Source organism: Ruditapes philippinarum, unplaced genomic scaffold, assembly GCF_026571515.1.
Source record: "Ruditapes philippinarum isolate M1 unplaced genomic scaffold, ASM2657151v2 ctg6779_1_1_1_1, whole genome shotgun sequence".
Lineage (NCBI taxonomy): Eukaryota > Metazoa > Mollusca > Bivalvia > Venerida > Veneridae > Ruditapes > Ruditapes philippinarum.
The window spans coordinates 95,477-113,981 of NW_026851740.1; the positions used below are offsets into that span (position 1 = coordinate 95,477).

The 18,505-nt window shown below is 32.1% G+C and overlaps 1 protein-coding gene across 1 annotated transcript; it reads right to left on the minus strand.

Annotated features, from left to right (window-relative positions):
* Positions 1–3,853: 3,853 nt before the first annotated feature.
* LOC132738500 (fibropellin-1-like) lies at positions 3,854–17,043 on the minus strand. Its single transcript, XM_060726006.1, has 5 exons — positions 16,989–17,043; positions 15,860–16,060; positions 7,967–8,042; positions 6,736–6,873; positions 3,854–3,993 (listed from the first exon to the last, which is right to left on the minus strand). The coding sequence occupies exons 1-5, from the start codon at positions 17,016–17,018 to the stop codon at positions 3,869–3,871; spliced, it is 570 nt and encodes a 189-aa protein (XP_060581989.1). The 5' UTR covers positions 17,019–17,043; the 3' UTR covers positions 3,854–3,868.
* Between the last annotated feature and the right edge of the window lie 1,462 nt (positions 17,044–18,505).

The following is an 18,505-nucleotide window of genomic DNA, read 5'->3' on the forward strand; positions in this document are numbered from 1 at the left end:
AAAAATGAGAATATAAGCAATTGAAAAAGTCCGTTAAAATGGGCGTGGCTTATTTTTGATATCAGGTTACTGACCTGATATCAAAAATAATTATCAGGCAAGTGTTATCGGGCAGTTACCATGGCAGTTGCATGATAAATTACATTAAATACTGAAAGCGTGAAATATAACAGATTATTAACTACTATAAGCTGCTGATGTTGTCCCAACATTAAACGTAAACTTGTTAATCTAAAGTTCAAGTGTATATATGTAGGCTTCCTGTCGGGTCATAATTCTATTAGGGGTCACTTTACTTCGTTACACCGGCAGCCCGTGTACGATTCACATAGTAAGCTAGTGGGGAGGAAGTATTTATGGAAGCTTACGTGTTCCTGCTTGAGAGATAAATGTATCTTTGTCAGCATCGTGTATTTCAGCTAATGCACCGCCTTCTAACTGACATGCATCCTGCAAATGTTTGACAATTTTATGGTCAAAAAGACATATGTGAGCATGCATCTAAATCCATATTCATTTCAATTTGTAAGACTTCAATTTTATTCTGTTTCATTCATTTGTCAACAAAGTATCTCCAAGCTGTGTACGATACTGTGAAAAACCTGCTTGCATCGGGTTAATTGAATACGACCATGTAATCAGTCAAATAATATTGTATATTATATGTTATAATTTACAGCCGTGGGTTTGCGTCTATCCAGAGGATGATTTGTTTAATGCGAGCGAGCCATCGAGCCTTGCTGCGGAAGATGGGTTTACTCAGGCGTGGATCTTGTTAATAGTAATGCACGATCTTACTCCGGCAGAAAACCTTGAAAGTTGCAATTGATAAAACAATTGTTTAGTATTTTTCAATGTAAGATTTTTAAATCTCATACAATACTTATTACCAGGGTCTATGTTTTGGTAGTAACAGCTGCCAGTTTAAACGGGGACAAACTTTTGCATTGTCAAATCTTTAGGCATTGCTAGAATTGTCAAATGGTACAATTCTCGCAAAAGACTACAATCCATTCCAAGGCGCTACGACTTTGACCAAAAGCAGCACATTGTCAATGCACGTACAGACGTTTGTTAATTAATATCTTGTTTCCCTCGCTTTCCCCCAACACTTCCATTGTGGGTTTGGTATTGCGATTAACTGGTACATTATAAAGTTACATTTAGTGTACATGTAATAGTTTACTAGTTTTTTTTTTGAAATTCATATATATACAAATACAAAGTGCACATTTGTAAAACTTACAATCGCATTTTCCCAAGTTTCAAGTTCCGTACTAAAAAAGAGGCAGGTGACATAGTTGTACATTATCCAACCATCTGGGCAAGTCAATGTCACTGTTAATGAAATAGTAGTAACTTAATTATTAAAGGGAGATACAGGCAAAATGTCCATTTCTTTGCTTTGATTTTTTCATTCATTATTCTGTAAATGTTCTAAAAATAAATACACTAGGCAGTCATAGGAACAAAACTTTACTCCTTGTAAATAATAAAATGGTGGTTTCCTAACTTGACCCACGTGGGTCAGGTTAGAGCGTTGAGAGGTTACAATAGTTGTCACAATGAACTCTGGAAACGTTAAAGAAAATCTCAAATGAATGATAAGACTTGTTTCAATCATATATTTTCCACAATATCTTTTATTGTAACTTTCAGGATTTTTCAAGTCACATGGCTTGTTTTAAAACTACTCTGTGATTCTGTCGGCGTCTAAATTTCGTTTAATATATCTAACTCAAAATATGTAGAATTTATACAGATATTCATGCTGGGACTTTAAAAAATGTCACTTTAGCGTGGTTTGAGTACATTAAATCGTATTTTTGTCATTTATTTGCCTGAGTATCTCTTTAAATCTATGACCAAACTATATGTTTAGCTTACCAAAATTCCTTTTGGGACAACACTAAATTTATAAATATGTTTATTAACACGAATCAATGTATAGCAGCTGAAGAAAAGATCTGTATCTTTAAAAATATGTATTTATATAAAATCATTAATCAATCAATAAAGAGCATACTATATCTTTCAGCATTATCATGTAGGTATATGTAGTTTCCTTTGACTAAACAAGAAGGGTATAACTGACCGGTAATTTAACCTTGTGCAAAAAAAACAAAATAACAAACGGTCCGATTTGGAGAGGGAGGCAATATGTATTTACAGAAGATTTCACATTAATTAACCCCAAAATGACCCCATGTTTAAAACTAAGGTTAAAGTTGAATGAATATTCCATTAACAATCTGTTAATTCGTACTTACGTTCACAGTTTAAACCAGTCTTATCCGGTGGACACGTGCACGTATAATCATTTATACCATCAACTCAAGTTCCACCATTATTACATGGGTTTGTAGCACAGTCATCAATATCTATAACTTAAGTAAAATACGTTAATCCGAATATACGCACTTTCATTCTTTTTCATATCAACAAATGACACTTCTGAAGATATGTCAATATTAATACAATTTTACAGACACTAGATTTCATAAGGTTTATGCAAAATATGACCCTGTTAGTAACAGGGTAATGTCTGTGTCTTCATATATATTTAAGAAAAAATATATCCCCGTCCCCCGACAGTGATTTTTATCGCACAATAAAATCACTGTTTGTAATTCGGATGCGAGGAATTATATTACGAGAGCGTAGCCCAAGTGATATAATGATGCGCATCCGAACGACAAACAGCGATAAAATCACCGATTTGGATATATTATTTCGATATTATTACTTACGTTCACAGTTCACACCAGTGGCATCCGGTGGACAAGTGCACGTATAATCATTTATACCGTCAACACAGGTGCCACCATTAATACATGGATTTGTTTCACAGTCATCTATACCTAATGACAATAAAATAAAATGCATTAAATGAGCAAATTATGAACACTTTTCTTTTGAATTGTCCTTCAAGATGTATAATGTATTAGGATAAAAGATTTTCACTGTTTAAAGGGTATTGCATAATTTATGCAATACAATCAGAAAAGTTCACCATATTTAAACAGTGCTACCAACTGTGTTATAAGGGATTTGCCTTTATATGCATGTTAATATTTATTGTACGGCTATGTTAAATATTGTTTGCACTCTTAAGAATAATTTTACAATCACAAAAGTTAACATACATCTATAGGCACTCTCTTAACGACTTTACACATGGGCAAAATATGTATTGGAAACAATGGATTAGACAACATTTTTATAAAGATTCAATCAAAACTGAAAAAAAATAGGGTCTCAAGAAACCTTTCCCTTGGATTCGGCGTGATAAACGTTGTATTCAACGGTGAACCCTTTAATGACTTTTTAAGACATTACCCTTTTGTGACTTTTAGAGGAACATTCTGCTTTCGAAACGAATTGGTGCTTCCATTCTTAGAAAGGACAAAGTTTAACACCCGGTTTATAAAATTTGAATAATTTTATTAAAGCATGATATATGCTTATCACCTGAATAAAGTAGAGCTAAATGTGAAATTATTTATCATAAAAATACTAAAATGTAAAGAAAGTAGTATTTTGACTTCAGTACTAAATTCTAAATCATTATTACTGTAATAATTGCGCTACTAAAAGCAACTGAAGCAAAAAAAAGTTCAGATGTTTGGTAAAATGAGTAACCTTTTTGAAAACGTTACCAAAACACCAAACTAAAATGTGTTTGAGAAATAAAAATGTTAGCATTTCTGGGGCATAATGGGCCTTTAAAGACACCCAGACGCAAAACCTAGGCAAATTTAAACTTTTAGGAAGATTTCACATTGATATGACATAATCACCTTACCAAAAATGACCCCATGTTTAAAACTAAGGTTAAAGTTGAATGCATATTCCATTAACAATCTGTTCATTCGTACTTACGTTCACAGGTTAAACCAGTAGTATCCGGTGGACACGTGCAAGTATAATCATTTATACCATCAACACAAGTTCCACCATTATTACATGGGTTTGTAGCACAGTCATCAATATCTATAACTTAAGTAAAAGACGTTAATCCGAATATGCGCACTTTCGTTCTTTTTCATATCAACAAATGACACTTCTGAAGATATGTCAATATTAATACAATTTTACAGACAAGATTTCATAAGGTTTATGCAAAATATGACCCTGTTAGTAACAGGGTAAAGTCTGTGTCTTCATATATATTTAAGAAAAAATTAATCCCCGACAGTGATTTTTATCGCACAATAAAATCACTGTTTGGAATTCGGATGCGAGGAATTATACATTTGTGTTTTGTGTATCACGAGGGCGTAGACCGAGTGATATAATGATGCGCATCCGAACGCCAAACTGCGATAAAATCACCGATTTGGATATATTATTTCGATATTATTACTTACGTTCACAGTTTGTACCAGTGGCATCTGGTGGACAGGTGCACGTATAATCATTTATACCGTCAATACAGGTGCCACCATTAATACATGGATTTGTTTCACAGTCATCAATACCTAGTGACAATAAAATAAAATATACTAAATGAGCAAATTATGAACACTTTTCTTTTGAATTGTCCTTCAAGATGTATAATGTATTAGGATAAAAGATTTTCACTGTTTAAAGGGTATTGCATAATTTTATGCAATACTATCAGAAAAGTTCACCATATTTAAACAGTGCTACCAACTGTGTAATAAGGGATTTGCCTTTATATGCATGTTAATATTTATTGTACGGCTATGTTAAATATTGTTTGTTCTCTTAAGAATAATTTTACAATCACAAAAGTTAACATACATCTATAGGCACTCTCTTAACGACTTTACACATGGGCAAAATATGTATTGGAAACAATGGATTAGACAACATTTTTATAAAGATTCAATCAAAACTGAAAAATATAGGGTCGCAAGAAACCTTTCCATTGGAATTAGCACGATAAACGCTGTATTTAACCCTTTAATGACTTTTTAAGACATTTTAAAGGAACATTCTGCTTTCGAAACGAATGGGTACTTCCATTCTTAGAAAGGACAAAATTTAACATCTGCTTTATAACATTTGAATAATTTTATTAGAGCATGATATATGCTTATCATCTGAATAATGTAGAGCTAAATGTGAAATAATTTTTTATAAAAGTACCAAAATGTAAAGAAAGTGGTATGTTGACTTCAGTACTAAATCCTAAATCATTATTACTGTAATAATTACGCTATGGCAACTGAAGCAAAAAAGATAGTTCAGATGATTGAAAACTTTACCAAGACACTAAACTAAAATGTTTTTGAGAAATAATAATGTTAGCATTTCTGGTGCATAATGGGCCTTTAAAGACAACCAGACACAAAACCTAGGCAAACTTTTAGGAATATTTCACATTGATATGGCATATTGGGCTAATCCAAAATGTCCCCATGTTAAAAAAATAAGGTTAAAGTTAAATGAATATTCAATTAACAATCTGTTCATTCGTACTTACGGTCACATTTTAAACCAGTCGTATCCGGTGGACACGTGCAAGTATAATTCTTGATACCATCAACACAAGTTCCACCATTATTACATGGGCTTGTGACACAGTCATCAATATCTATTTACAGTAAAGAAGACGTTTATCCGAATATGCACATTTTCGTTTTAACAATGTATCTCTATTTCATATTAACAAATGACACTGCAGAAAATATATTAATTGTTCAAGATATTTCAATATTAGTTCGACTATTCGAATAATCGGGAGAGCTTAAATTCGTGCTCTTCCTGGAGTTGGCGTGGTCATGGTTAAGTTTTGCTTGCAGGATATCATCTCCATCAGTAATTAAGAGAATGGGACGAAATTTCTTGCATGTCAGACAGGATTATCTACCGTTTACACCGGTGCTAGAAAACTCTGTCTTACACCCCCATGTAAGACAAGTCGCGTGTTTTAAATGACGTCATTGACGCGAGCCTTTTATGAATGAATCGCGTTCTTAGGATGACGTCATTTTTCCGTTATGAATGAAGTTGTAAGTTCATACGCTACTATAAGAAAAAAGTGCGTAATGAGAGTATCCGTTTTCATAATTTCTTTTCCGAAAATAATTGACATGTAATATGCAAGAAAAAGAATCAAACACCGGCTGTTGGTACAGACCGGAATATCTAGCTCTCGGGTAACTGTTTAGCGGAAACTCGGCAGAGCCTCGTTACCGCCGTAAACAGTTACCCTCGAGCTAGATATTCCGGTCTGTACCGGCAGCCGGTGTAAGATTCTTATAGTCTCACATTTATTATCTGTGATTATTAAACACGATTAACAAAGGCCCCATTACTCTGAGTTACCTTTTTACAGAGTTATGCATAATCGAGCGCGCTGTCTTACGGTCAGCTCTTGTTTCATTTCTAGTCTTAACAATTACCTTATACTTTATTTTACAGGAATGCTCTTTTCAAATTTTCTATATTCATATTTTCTATGGAATATGTAACGGGAATAAAAAGCGACATCGATATAACAAATGTACAAAATTTCAAAAACACGTGTACGAGATTTCAACGCGACAACTTGATTTCGTCTAAAATCTATATGAAAACATGTTACACGACATCTAGATTGTAAATTTTTTGAAAATAATAATAATAATAATAATAATAATAATAATAATAATAATAATAATAATGATAATAATAATAATAATAATGATAATAATCATGATGATATAATAAAAATGGGCATTTGACAATATTATTGATTTTTATCTTTAATCATATAATATTTACTTGTTTCGCACAATTCGCCTGTGTATCCATTGTCCGCACAGTCGCAAAACAGGCTTTTATGTTGATAGTTACATCGACCCGGTCCCTTGCAAGCCATGTTTGAATCATGATAGCATTGGCTGGGTTCAGAACAGTTACCTAAAACAAATTAATATATATCAGTACACATAGCAATGCGCGTTCCCTAATTGATAACGTATTCATTTCGACCTATTCACATATGCATTTCTACCTATATTCACATAGTAAATTCACTCCTAATTAATTGAATTTTCTTTCGCAATTATTCAAATACCCATCCTAAATATCCCTATATTCATGCCTATTCATGACTATTTACACCTTCATTCCTAAACATTCCCTTGATTGCTAAACATTCCCTTAATTCCTAAACATTCCCTTGTTCATTACTAATTATTCATGCATTCAATCCTAAACGCTTTTCATATATTTTTCCTAAACATTTTTCAAATATTCTTCCAAAATGCTATTCATAAAACGCTATTCGTGTATTTTTTCTAAACGCTTTTCATATATTAACAATTTATATATCCATCCCTAAACGATACTTATATTACTCTATTCATATAATTATGTACATGTATTCTGTCTGAAATGCTTTTCACATACTTATTACTTATAACTGACACACACTGAATTCAATAATTGAGCCGTGTCCGCGCAGGCTGGTCTGGATCCATGCTGGTCGCAAACGCACTATGTTGGTTTTGTCGTGTCACGGCTCAATTATTCATTCAATCCTATATAAGTCATGCATTCAGTCCTACATATTTACATAGCAATCTCTTATCAAATATATACTTGTTCCTAAAATTCGTGCATTCCTGAACACTTTTTATACATGTTTATATTTTCTAACCTGTACTTCTATTTCCTTAACTGCACTATGTACACATATTTATTCCTAACTATACACAATTTTAATCTAAAACTTTTCCGTCAAACTCCAGACCATAATAAATTATAGTCGTGGTGTTCCGAGTGGAATGATAAACCAATCTCCTACGCAGTGATCTCCCCTTATCAGTACAGCGCTGCCAAGCGTCTTTCAAGATTTGATTCAATTGAAAAAATGCTAGAGACTTAGAAATAAAGGGAAAATAAAATAATTATGGAATAGAGTGACATGGAAAAGAAATGTGAATGTTGAATGTGTTTACTATTCATATTTTATTCGTTTAGGTGTACTGTATGAAAATTCACTACTTACACTTGAAGCATTTCATTTCCGATACGATGTTGGCCTTTCCAAAGCCATGCTTTAAACAAGCATAGCCTTCTGGACACTGTAATACATAGAGGATATTCAAGTTTCTTCTATATAAATACAAAATTTATTTTCATCGAGTTGTATGACAAATAAATATTTCACGAGTGTCAGTAGCCATGAGTGAAATATGATAATTTTCATACCATTTCACACCATTCATAGATCTAGAAACAACTTGAATTTTCTGTTTATTATATACTATTTCTCTATTTTTAACCATATGAATAGAAAGAATTCCCTTTAATTTTGTGTATTGGCTGAATTTAGAAGAAAGTAGTCCGGCAAGACACCAGTGAAAATACGGAAAATATGTTTCACTGCAGTGAAAAATAGTTTTTTACAGTGAAAATACGGAAAATAAAAATACGCATTTTATTTCATCAATATTTCTCAATATTTCATATGTAAGTACATGTATATAATAAATTGTAGAACATTATTTATGTATACACAAACCTAGAAATCAATACATACATCATTGTGCTGTAGGATTGTTAGATATTTTGTAATGCAATACACCTCTAAAATGGTCTTGAAATTTCGGAAGCGTCCTGGAGCCAAATACTAATGTTCTATATATAAAAATTACTCCTAACTAGGGGTCATAAAATTGTCACTCCTTAAATGACTGATAAGGAAACATAAAAGTCTTATTTGAACTTTATTCGTCCTTATTTAAAAGAAATGGAAGCTTTAGTATAATTTGGAAACTTCTAATTAGAGGCTATTAATCAGAGTCTAACAAGGGCAATATAAACTTAATTATGAGAAAAAAGGGCAAAATTTAGTGTCACTCCTAATTAGTAGATTAGGAATTTGTAACTCGTAATTAGGAGATTTAAAAGTGCTTATATGAATTATACATATATACATGTATAAACTCCTTAAAAGAGAAAATAACATCCTAAGAATTACTTTGCAGCTCTTAACTCTTAGGAGTCTTTGAAACCTATTAAGGATTTTATAAACTCCTAATAAGGAGTAAAAAGCCTAATTAGGAATCTATGAATTTCTCATTACGAATTTTATTTTCTCCTAACAAGGTGGTTAAAGCTCTGATTAAGGAATTACAAAGTGTTATTTTGGCTTTTCTAATTTCTGATTTGGAGTTATAAAGTTTTCGTTTTCTAATAGACTTATTAAACTCCTGATTAGGAGTAACATAGTTCTAATTAGGATGTCATCTCTCCTTTGCTTTTGTTTTTTAACCTATAATAAGAACATCAAACTCCTAATTAGGCTGCTTTAACTCCTAATTTAAAATCAAAAAGTCCTCAAAAGGATTTTATTTCTCCTAAGTCTGGTAAGCCCTACATAGTAATTCAAATGCATAATATGGAGAGATAAAATCTTAATTAATTAAATATGGCGTCTGTCGATACGTAAAATTTTTTGCTAAGCTGAAAAAAGCTGAAAAATTGTGTTTAGAGTTCATAGATCGGAATATATTGTACTGGATTATATAGACAAACTTTTTAAAAATCATTATTGAGAACGATTTGATGATATTTTGGATTTAAACTATGAGTTTTGGAGTGGAAACGCACAATCGTTTTGAACCATTGTTCGTGCCAGAATTTTCGCGGGAAGTTATGGACGGTGATTTACGTTCAAACGTTGACCATTGTCTTGATATGGATAAACAGCAGATTTTTACAAACAGTACTATGGATTGTAAGATGGACATGATGTACGAGGAGCTCAGATCAATCAGGTCAGATCAATCACATTTTAATAACTGCGTGAAAAATTTAGGCAATGCAGTTAGCTTATTAGACTCCAAAATTGAGAGGGTGTCAAGAACCACAGATAGACATACTGAATATTTAAGAGCCACTACATATAAACAAGTTGATGCTGAGGCCAGACAACGTAGGAACAACCTCATATTTCGTGGGCTAGCTGAAAATCCAGGTGAAAATTGTTTTGAACTGATCCGAGATTTCATGAGAAACCATCTTGATTTGGACCCCGGGGCAATTTATCTATCGCGTGCACACAGGTTAGGTAGACGTAGTCATAATCGCATTTCACGTCGTCCGATTATTGTGAACTTTAGAGATTATTGCGATACAGAAAAGATCATGAACCGGGCGCATATGTTAAAAAGTACCCCATTCTCTGTTGACATTGACCTTCCCCGTGAAATTCAGAACGCTAGATCAAAATTATGGCCAGACTTTAAAAAGCTAAAAAATGAAGCGCCTAGATCTAAAATTCAAATTGTCTACCCAGCGAAACTCATTCAGGACGGTAAGCTGATACACGATGCACTTCCGGAGTGGGATAGATATACTCAAATTGATAGGTTCGAGCTCCTTGATCGCATATCTTCTAGAGCCGAGGGTTCAGAAGCAGCAAATAATACGCAACAACAATCACAATTTGCACGTGCGGAAGAACAGGAACTAGTAAATCAAAGTCAAACAAGTACTAACTTACAGCATTCTTCATGTAGTGAGCCGCGTATCCCTGTGAGCGCTGGTATGCCGCAAATACCACTGCCGGTTCCACCTCAGCCGTTAATGGCACAGCTAACACTTAATTCTTTTATGAATATGTTGGCAGCTAGCTTATCACAACAGTGCGGATCATTCCTACCGATTCCCGTGTTAAACAATAACAGTGTTAGCCCACCAAATGACACTAGCAATGAACGTCAGAGCTGTCAGATGGAAACGCAGACATTTCCTACCACTGATATTATCGATACAAACAATATTAGCTCCATTAGTCCCAATGTCTCCACTGTCCAGAATGTATCCCCAGATCCCCCTGACCCTTGTGTCCAAAGTACTCACATTGTTGATCTGGCTAATCAAAATGATATAAATCCCATCAGTGTAAATCACAGTATTGATAGTCCGACTAGAAATACAATTTTGCCCCCCAACACATTGAACTCCTCTGTTTTGACCACTTCCTACCCTGAACATGAAAATGTAGCACAAATAAGTCCATCCCCAGTTATAAATAAACCAGCTGTTTGTGTTGTCCCGAGTTCGATGCCAAATTTTGACAGTGATGAGACATTATTGAAACATGTTCCAGATTCGGCGTGTCAACATATTGACACGCCTCTTGCACAACGTGTAACTAGAGGGCGAGAGCGTGTATCTGGTATCTCCCGGTCTCAGAAACGCTCGAGTTCAACCAAGCCGTATAGGCGAAACAGTGTCAGCTCTACACGTGAAAATACAGATTTGGGTTTTACGCGTGCTAAAAATAGCTCGCAGTCGAATAATCCAGGTCAAGATCATCAGGCGGAACGAAAGCAGGCGACGGGTAGCAGTGTAAATACTGGACAATTATAGTTTACTGATCAGAAGGTCACGCTGCGATGCGCGCTATTGAACATTCAAGGTTTAGTGACCAAACGAACCAATAAATTACAGTCTGAAGAAGTTTTAAATATTTTTGAAAATAATGATATTGTATGTTTTACTGAGACTTGGGGAAATGAATATTGCAATTTTAATGTTAATAATTTTGAGCATTTCTTTTTAAATAGAACTGTCAATAAAGCGTCTGCAAAAAGAGCCTCGGGTGGTATTTGCATTTATGTTAGAAATGATTTTGTGACGCAAGACACGCTGGTGTTCACTAGCGAAGATGATATTATTTGTATAAAAATAAGCGGGTCTAAAATTGGCTTGACAAATGATTTATTTATTGGATTATGTTATATTGTACCCGAAAATAGTAGCAGAGAGGCTATGATTGATAACAGTACATATGATAGATTGCTTGAATACATTGTTAGTTTAGATAATAAATATGAGAACGGCTTCAATTTTATGTTATGTGGCGATTTCAACTCTAGAACAAGTAATTTACCAGATTGGGTTGTAAGTGATAACATCGGGCATGCTGATATTTTGCCAGAAGATTATCAAATTGATGAAAATCTGTTACGCGTGTCGCAGGACAGCGGTCACGTGAACAATAATGGTCAGTTACTGTTAGATTTATGTAAGCAGACTGGTATTAGAATAATAAATGGCCGTTTAAAAGATACATTAGGCAAATATACTTTTGTTTCAAACAGAGGCAGCAGTGTTGTTGATTATTTTTTATGTACTCAAAATTTATTTGAACATGTAGATTATTTTAATGTAAATGATCCAAATGTTATTACTGATCACTGTTTAGTAGAATGTCACTTGGTATTTTGTGTAAAACAGGCTGATATTATAGATAATAAGCGGTCTTATGAAACGTCGCAATATAAATATGTGTGGTATAAAGATAATGCTAATGATTATATAAGTAAATTGAATGAAAATGATATTGTACATAAATTGAATATGTTTGATGTAAATGTTGAACAATCGCACAGTAATGATGATATTAACTCGTGTGTAAGTGAATTTGCTAGTATTATGGATGATGTGTGCTCACCTTTATTTAAACGTAATGTTGGAAACCAAAGATCAAATACTAATTATGTAGATACGAATCAAAAGTGGTACACACAAGAATGTGACGATATTAAGCGGGCATTTTACGCTGCGCTGAATTTGTATAGAAATGATAAATCTGAGGCTAACCGTGTAAACATGGTAACGGTAAGGTCTAGATATAAGTCATGTTTACGTAATGCTAGATTTGTTTTTGATAAAAAAGAAACTAATAAACTTGTGAATGCTAAATTTAAAAATGCAAGGTTGTATTGGAAAATGTTAAAAAACTGTGCTGGTGTTAAAGATGCTAATATACCTATGGAAACTTTTGAGCGTTATTTCAAATCTGTAAATAATCCTGAAGATCCCTTTTTTTCACCGGATGAAGATGTGTTGCATTTTATAGAAAGATATGAAAGTGAGGAGTTTAATGTTATGTTTTCTTGCTTGAACTTGCCATTTACTTATGAAAATTTATCAAACGCTATTAAACAATTAAGCAATAACAAAAGTGGAGGTCCAGATATGTATATTAATGAATTGTTTATATATGGTAAAGAGGCATTGATACCCCATTTGTTAACACTTTTTAACAAAATTTTTCAAGTCGGACATTTTCCAGACGTATGGTCAGAAGGATTTATAATACCTTTGCATAAAAAAGGAAGCATGAATGATGAAAATAATTATCGAGGTATTACGTTGCTCAGTGCTTTAGGTAAATTATTTACTAGAATTATCAATAATCGTTTAACGGACTGGGCAGAGACATATAGTGTTTATATTGAAGCACAGGCAGGTTTTCGGTCTAATTTAGGAACTACTGATAATTTATTTGTTTTACATGGATTGATAAATCATTTTATAAATAACAATAAACAATTGTACTGTGCTTTTATAGATTTTAGTAAGGCTTTTGATTATGTAAACAGGGACAATTTATGGACAAAATTAATCAAATTTGGTCTTAGAGGCAATATATTAAATATAATTAGATCAATGTACACATCGGTAAAGTCTAGAGTAAAATATTGTAACACTTTAAGTGATAGTTTTCAATGTACATTGGGTGTTAGACAGGGAGAATGTTTGTCTCCTTTTTTATTTTCTATGTACCTTAACGATATTGAAGATATGTATCTTAAACATGATGTTGAAGGGATAGATGTTAACATGTTTAAAATGTTTTTAATATTATATGCTGATGATATTGTGATTTTTGCAAACAATAGTTTAGAGTTACAAAACAATCTTGATTTGTTGTTTGATTATTGTCAGAAATGGAAATTAGTGGTCAATGCAGCAAAAACAAAAATTATGATTTTTAGAAAAGGTGGTAGAATTTCAGATGACTTAAGATTTTATTACGATGGAAATGTTATAGAAATTGTTAAATCATTTGTATACCTTGGTTTAGTCTTTACAGTAGGCGGTTCTTTTGCTGAAACACAAAATACACTTTCTGGACAAGCTTTAAAAGCAATTTTTAAAATGAATAAATATTTATATAAATTTACAAATATCTCCGTTAGACATAGAATAGAATTGTTCGATAAACTAATTTTGCCAATTCTTAACTATGGTAGTGAAGTATGGGGCTTTAATAAAGGATTATCAATTGAAAGATTACATATGCAATTTTGCAAACGTCTATTGAATGTTAAGAAAAGTACACAAAATGACTTTATCTATGGAGAGTTAGGTAGGATGCCACTACAGAATTTTAGATATTATAATATAATTAGATACTGGGTGAAGTTATTATATTCAAACGACAATAGATATTGTAGAAAGGTATATGATATGTTATATAATGATGTTATTATAAATCCAACTAAACAAAATTGGTGTTCACTTACGAGAAACGTATTATGTACTCTTGGTTTTCATGATGCATGGTTGTTTCAAACAATAGGTGATGAAAAATTATTTCTTTTAAATGTTAAGCAACGTATAAAAGATCAATTTTTGCAAAATTGGTCTGGTAGGTTAAATGATTCAAGCAGAGCCTCATTGTATAAATATATTGCTAATCATGGTTTTCAGTCGTACTTAGATATTGTTGTTATTAATAAATATCGTATAAATTTGTCACGTTTACGCCTATCTTCGCACAGATTATGTATAGAGACTGGTCGGTGGACCAGGCCTACGAGCACACCAGTTATTGAAAGGAAATGTAATATATGCAATATACTTGAAGACGAGTACCATTTTGTCTTAGAATGTTCTTTGTATCATGATTTGAGAAAACAATTCATCCCAAAATATTACTGGAAGCGACCAAATATGCAAAAATTTATAGAATTGTTAATGAACGATAAAAAGCAAATCCTTAAGAATTTATCATTGTATATTGAAAAGGCTTTTACTTTGAGAAAAACTGTGTTATATGGTAATTAATGCTTTGAATGCTAAAATTACTTCACTGTAACAAGAAATGCAGTATTTAGTGTGTATGCTTTCATGTTATTATCGATTTGATATGGTATATTTTTATATAAGTAAAAATGTAGTGTATGACGTGTTTGAATAATTATACCCTATTATGTAAACCTCACTTTCTTTACATGAGATAATAATTGTTAAATAAAATGATACCTTGTGTTGAAGTTTCACAACTTTCGTTTCGGGTGAAACTTCAAATTAAGGGTGTAGTCACATATTATACGCATTTTATGTGCTCATCATTATTAGGCTTTTAAGTTCAATTCAAATCAAAGTTTTACCACTTTCGTTCTTTCGTTATTTGTCGGTAAAGCTAAAATACTCATACAGTTCGACAACATTAAAAAAAAAAATTATATATATAACAGCAAATGCGATTATTATACCAAAACAATATTCAAAACGTGTAATTTGTTAGTCTCTATTCTTATGCATGATACGGTTTTTATTCAGAATCAGAATTGTATGGGTTTTTGAAGCAAAATAGTTATATTAATGATTACAACAATATATGAGTAGATAATATATGACACATAATTAGAAAGTCTCACTAATCGAAAATTTGATAAATTATATTATAAATACGCCTCAGTGCAAGGGAGATAACACAAATTAATGTGAATTTGCGTTTCATGTATAGTTATGTCCCCTTTCTATTGAAATTTATGAACACATATATATAAGAGACTAAAATGATTGTGTACATATACTAGATACATGTAGAGGTATGTTCAGATATTATGCATGTATATTTTGTAATATTATATATTGTTCAAAATTTATTTGTAATATATGTACCACATGGGTTTATGACCTTCTGGTTTGATTGAATAAAATCTTGAATCTTGAAAATCTAATTAAGAATAAGGAGTTCTTTTTTTTTTACAGAACATACAGATTTGACACCAGGACGTAGACCACCTTAATAACACTAACTAATCTAAATATAGTTCACCTATGAAAATATTAAGGAATAATTCACCTCAGTGTGGGCATCACATTTCATGTATCCCTTCAGCATTCCATTAGGATTGACAGTTTTCACTGACCGTTTCTTGGTCTCATCCAAAGGCGATTCCTGAATTTTTTCAGCTGACGTTTTGACAGACCTTGCTTCATTTTTAAGACTTTTTTTCAAAGGCGTTGATTTTGACAGGTCTAGATACACCAGCAAAAGGAGGACCTGTTATGGAAATTAAATCGTCTATGTACATGACTGTATATTCGCAAAAATACGTTGTTGTAACTCTTGAATGGCTGAATTTTTTAAATGAGTTTGCCCAGTTTTAAATTTGGGACATGTTTTATAATTCAAAGTATAAAAGATTTCATTATCCAAATATTAAAGTGAGCTACCAACAAACAGTATGGAGCCTAATTACTTGTGGCATGAAATTCGGTTCCAGCAGTTTAACATTTAAAACAACTTGGACTTGCATAATCACTTTTAAAGGAATGACTTCCAGATGAGCTAAAATATTTTAAGAACATCAACCTCTAGAAAGAAATAAGAAAAGTAAAAATACTTACAATTCAAAACATAATTTACATGTTTTATGCAATTAATGACTGATTTTATAGTATACATAGCCATATTATAAAGTTATATTGCGTGACTAAAGTAGTAATGGCTATTTTTGCTTACATTCAATTTTATCTATGTTGGATAATTTTCGTATGTTTAAAGTACCGTTTGCAATGTGTGAATTTCTGAAAATATTTGACTTGATAATTTAAAAATATTCATGAGAATTAGCATAAGCATATATCTGGAGGCATGTTGCTTGAAAGGAAGACTGGTAGAAGGAAGTGTCTATCAAAAGTATGAAACTTGTAAGCTGAATGCTACAGAACATTTCTTAATACAGTCATATATGTTAATAAAGGCCACAAAAGGAGTGACCAAACATGGCCGTTATAAACAAGTGGTCTTACTTTGAAGGTTACTATGTTCTATTTACTTAATGAATGGTTGTGGGAGAGTGGCCTTAATTTAATTTACAGGTGTCCTTTTTTTGGAAGTGGTCTTTAACAAATATTTTAATACTGTACCAAAATCGTTAATAAGCAGGCATTCTCATTTAAAGTGAACTAATTAAAATTATTCTTACCGCCAATGTTATCGTCAACAACTGATTCATGTTTTTTTTTTTTTTTTAATCTGTCGAAACGTTTAAATGATCAACAAAACCAGGCCCTGAAAAGATAATACGCAATATTGTTATTGGTCTATACAATTTTTAAATTATGTTTCAATTTTTTATGACCACCTTAAGTATATGTACCATTGTACCTTTTTACTTAATTTTTAGTTTAAGTTTAATCAGATTTTATTGCTTTTTATTTTTATACAAAAACACAAACGCAGTATCACATGCAAACAAACGACAAAACAGTAACAATTTATATTTACAGTTATTACATGGACGTTACAGTTTTCTTAAAGGCCACAAAATTTTAACAACATTAGAGAATTGGCCCTTCCCACATGTACTCTTAATAAATCGAATATGTCAAATTGTTAAGTGACAGCTGTTCAATGATGTTCCGTACTTTAACTCAGGGTTGTTTTTTTTTTTAATTTAATATTTGTAACATCTGTATTTGTTTCTTTGGGGTCATTGGTCGAAGAGTGAATTATTAATTAATGTTAATTAGACCTAAGATTTTGTTTCATTATCTTTAATCAAATACTTAAGATAGTCTACAAATTTAATATCACGTTGCCCCTTCCTACATTTTAAAGGAATTTAAACTAATTTTCTACACAAGGGGCAGGACGTGAAGTTGTTGCACACTTGGTTCAAGCGAGAAAATTTGTTGCAAACTTGACAAAATGGCCACCAGTCATGAATATGTACAACACCCGCATAATTATGTCACTTTGGATTTTTTTAATTACCCTTTCTTTAAGGCAATGTTTATAGGACGCTCGGTTTAAGGCCTCACTATCTAGCTTCTGATTTGACGGAGTTATTGAAGATGTATAAGTGCATATTTCGAGATTTGACAAGTGATAATCCAGGACTAATTTATTCACACCTGTAAATTTTAAAGGTTCACATAAAAGACAAAATAGGTATCTGCCAATACAGTGTAAATGTTTTTATTTGCATGTTCATATCTTGTTCAATTGCATTTTATTTTTTAACTTATAATAAAAACATTTCTAGTTGCAAACTTATTCTTCTTATTTTTTTATAATCAAGTATAAAAGTGCTAAAGGATTCAACGAAGATCATATTTATACAATTGTGTTATTACACTTGCTTTAAAAACGTTTTTATATGGCTTCGACATTTTAATTGTTGTTTTATTAAGTTGTCAAATGTTATTATTTATTAATACGACCACTCCTTTTTGTTTGGTGCCCTACTGAGGGTCTTACGTGAGTCCAGCGTGACTGGATTTTGCTTTGACACACTTGAATATTCTCGAAGTACATGTGATATTCACTCAATATTTACCAAACATTGATCTCGCACTTATCCAAAACAAAAAATCCTTATATTAAGATAATGATTTGCACATATACCTTGTGTGTGTTTTTTTGTGTGTGTTTTTTTAAGTTTTTTTTTTTTTGTTTTTTTTTTTCAAATCTGTTGAAACGTTTAAATGATCAACAAAG